Source organism: Brachypodium distachyon, chromosome 1, assembly GCF_000005505.3.
Source record: "Brachypodium distachyon strain Bd21 chromosome 1, Brachypodium_distachyon_v3.0, whole genome shotgun sequence".
Classification (NCBI taxonomy): domain Eukaryota; kingdom Viridiplantae; phylum Streptophyta; class Magnoliopsida; order Poales; family Poaceae; genus Brachypodium; species Brachypodium distachyon.
Window position 1 is genome coordinate 8,181,365 of NC_016131.3, and position 3,863 is coordinate 8,185,227.

The 3,863-nt window shown below is 58.0% G+C and overlaps 1 protein-coding gene across 1 annotated transcript; it reads left to right on the forward strand.

Moving 5' to 3' along the window:
* Positions 1–928: 928 nt before the first annotated feature.
* LOC100844941 (DELLA protein SLN1) lies at positions 929–3,553 on the forward strand. The gene has a single exon (XM_003560683.4). It carries the CDS (start codon positions 1,228–1,230, stop codon positions 3,097–3,099), a length of 1,872 nt encoding a protein of 623 aa, XP_003560731.1. The 5' UTR covers positions 929–1,227; the 3' UTR covers positions 3,100–3,553.
* The last annotated feature ends 310 nt before the right edge of the window (positions 3,554–3,863 follow it).

Genomic DNA, 3,863 nt, shown 5'->3' on the forward strand with positions numbered 1-3,863 from the left:
ATGGAATCACACGTGCTTTGATCAAGCAACCATAAAACTGCACTTCCAAATAAAGTTCGAACATGTATATGCATATGTGTAGGAGCTACACTGTTTATGAAATGGACGTGTACAGGTGTTACTAAGCGCACACGAGATCAGTTGCAAGCGAGTGGACGATGAACTCCGCGAAAAAGGTGAGAAGCGGAGCCATTTTCGCCTTAATGTTTCTCCATCGTCCACAGCGACGCTTCACCTTGTCTCAGCCTCAGTACCACTATGAGCGTGCCTTTTTTTTCAGTTTGGCGGAAAACTAGAGTTGACATGATACAGTTGCCATCTCGGCCCTAGTGACTTATTACGATGCATTCACCGCAGCTTCCCAATCAACGTTCTTGCGAAAATCAATGTTGATCATTGCCTCCGTCGCTGGACTCTTGCCGGAGCGAACATTTCAGCACTTATTTCGTGGGCAGTCTCTAGGGAGGAAAAGATCGTTTTATTCCCCCAATCAACAACAATATCGCAACACAAACGGAAGGTGAGCGCTGTACTATTTATCATGCGCCTGGCGCCAGATAGTCGTCCCAACATTTCTTTTTTGTTAACAATTGTGTTACGCGCCTGTAAAAGGACAGTTCTATTTACGCGCTGCTTCTAACGAGCAATGAAACACCCCCAAGAAATCTTGCTTTTGCAAGCCGCAGGCTTTGGCCACACAGTCGTTTGGCACGGACTGAAGAAGAATTCTCCTTTGCCATTGTGTTGTGTACCAAGACGGAGAAGTGAGGCGTAGATGTCGAGCCCCATCCCCATTTTTTTAATTGTGGCGATTTTTGGGGTGGTGGGCACAAGATTTCTAACTGGATGGTGAAGTTTGTCTGCTGATAAAGATGGCCGCGACGAATCCGTCCATCGATCCAACGCTGTGCGTGTGTTGGGAGGACTGAGAGGCGAGGCGGGCCCGGGGCAGCAGTGAGAGACTATAGAGAGATGCCTTCCTCTCTGATCACCTGATGCCGTCTCGCAATTCCTTCCTTCCCCTACTAGTACTTGTACCACTGCTTCTGCCGCTGCTTTGCTCTTCCCACCTCAATCTCCCTCCCCTCTTCTGCTTCTCCTCTTTCCCATCCCCACTTCGCAACCCTGGATCCAAATCCCAACCTATCCCAAAACCGAAACCGAGGAGAGCAAAAGTTGCGCGCAATTATTAGCTAGCAAGCTAGGTTGATAGCTCGCGGCGAGATCATGAAGCGCGAGTACCAAGACGGCGGCGGGAGCCGCGGCGGCGGAGATATGGGCTCCTCCAAGGACAAGATGATGGTGGCAGCGCCGGCGGAGGAGGAGGACATGGACGAGCTGCTGGCCGCGCTCGGATACAAGGTGAGGGCGTCCGACATGGCGGATGTGGCGCAGAAGCTGGAGCAGCTCGAGATGGCCATGGGGATGGGCGGTGTGGGGGCCGGCGCGGCCCCGGACGACAGCTTCGTCGCGCACCTTGCGACGGACACCGTGCACTCCAACCCCTCTGACCTCTCCTCCTGGGTCGAGAGCATGCTGTCCGAGCTCAACGCCCCGCCGCCGCCGCTCCCGCCGGCCCCGCAGGCTCCGAGGCTCTCTTCCAACTCGTCCACCGTCACGGGCGGTGGCGGCAGCGGCGGCGGGTACTTCGACGGCCTCCCGCCCTCGGTCGACTCTTCGAGCAGCACCTACGCTCTGAGGCCGATCCCCTCTCCGGTTGTCACGCCGGCCGAACCGTCCGCGGACCCGGCGCGCGAGCCCAAGCGGATGCGCACTGGCGGCGGCAGCACGTCGTCGTCTTCATCATCATCGTCCTCCCTTGGCGGCGGGGGCACCATGAGCTCCGTGGTGGAGGCTGCTCCGCCGGCGGCGCCAGCGTCCGCGGCGGCCAACGCGCCCGCGCTGCCCGTCGTGGTGGTCGACACGCAGGAGGCCGGGATCCGGCTGGTCCACGCGCTGCTGGCGTGCGCGGAGGCCGTGCAGCAGGAGAACCTGTCGGCCGCCGAGGCGCTGGTGAAGCAGATACCCTTGCTTGCCGCGTCCCAGGGCGGCGCCATGCGCAAGGTCGCCGCCTACTTCGGCGAGGCCCTCGCCCGCCGCGTCTTCCGCTTCCGCCCGCAGCCAGACAGCTCCCTCCTCGACGCCGCCTTCGCTGACCTCCTCCACGCGCACTTCTACGAGTCATGCCCCTACCTCAAGTTCGCCCACTTCACCGCCAACCAAGCCATCCTCGAGGCGTTCGCCGGCTGCCGCCGCGTCCACGTCGTCGACTTCGGCATCAAGCAGGGGATGCAGTGGCCCGCCCTTCTCCAGGCCCTCGCCCTCCGTCCTGGCGGCCCTCCGTCGTTCCGCCTCACCGGCGTTGGACCCCCTCAGCCGGACGAGACCGACGCCTTGCAGCAGGTGGGTTGGAAGCTTGCCCAGTTCGCTCACACGATCCGCGTCGACTTCCAGTACCGCGGCCTCGTCGCCGCCACGCTCGCCGACCTGGAGCCGTTCATGCTGCAGCCGGAGGGAGAGGAGGACCCGAACGAAGAACCCGAGGTAATCGCCGTCAACTCAGTCTTCGAGATGCACCGGCTGCTCTCGCAGCCTGGCGCGCTCGAGAAGGTCCTGGGCACCGTGCGCGCCGTGCGGCCGAGGATCGTGACCGTGGTGGAGCAGGAGGCTAACCACAACTCTGGCTCATTCCTGGACCGATTCACCGAGTCTCTGCACTACTACTCTACCATGTTCGATTCTCTCGAGGGAGCTGGTTCCGGCCAATCCGAAATCTCACCGGGGGCCGCTGCTGGTGCCACGGACCAGGTCATGTCTGAGGTGTACCTCGGCCGGCAGATCTGCAACGTCGTGGCGTGCGAGGGCCCGGAGCGCACGGAGCGCCATGAGACGCTGGGGCAGTGGCGCGGTCGCCTTGGCCAGGCCGGGTTCGAGACAGTGCATCTGGGCTCCAATGCCTACAAGCAGGCGAGCACGCTTCTGGCCCTCTTCGCCGGCGGTGACGGGTACAAGGTGGAGGAGAAAGACGGCTGCCTGACACTTGGGTGGCACACTCGCCCGCTCATCGCCACTTCGGCCTGGCGCATGGCTGCGCCGTGATCGTAAGTTTTGAACGCTGTAAGTACACATCCCAAGCATGGCGCACACCGGCTCCCCGGCGCCACTTGAAGCTAAATGCCGATGAGCGCTGAATTGCAGCGACCAGCGATCGGGCTACGGTTCTCGCCGGCGTGAAGAGATGAACACTGGACTAAGACCAGACCGGCCCGTAATTCGCCCCCGCTTCCTTGATCCGTAAAACTCTTAGCCTATTATGTTTAAAATGTCTATTATTGTTATGTGCAATTCCTCCAATCTCATATTAAATAAGGACGGACCGGAATTCTTTAGCTCCAATGAGAATTTTGTATACAAGGCCATCTAAAACTGAGCTTTGTTCTGGTCTTGATCAGTTATGAACTTTAGAATGCTGCTCAAGCGGATCGTATGAAGATGATTGTGTAGCCTCATGTGTCTTGCTGCAATGGTGTATTTTGGTTGTGTGTTGATACTTTGACTTGAGAGTGCGCCTTAGATTCACATTACCAATTAGCCCATGTTTGAGCATGCTATAGAAAGCTTCCAGATACAGGAAATGTTTGCTGAGGATGCGTCTTTGCTGGAAAGATCTCGTGTAGTTTCCTCTACTGTATCTGGTTTCCTGTGTGGTCGCCCTCTGCTGGTGGTTTCTGATAACTGGCTTGCACGTTCCTTCGAGAGCTGCCTAACAAACCCCTTCTTTTTTCTGTTGTGAACGGACCTAACTATCAATTGATTGATCAGGCTGAATACTACTCCTGCTGCGCAGCCATAACTCAACACCG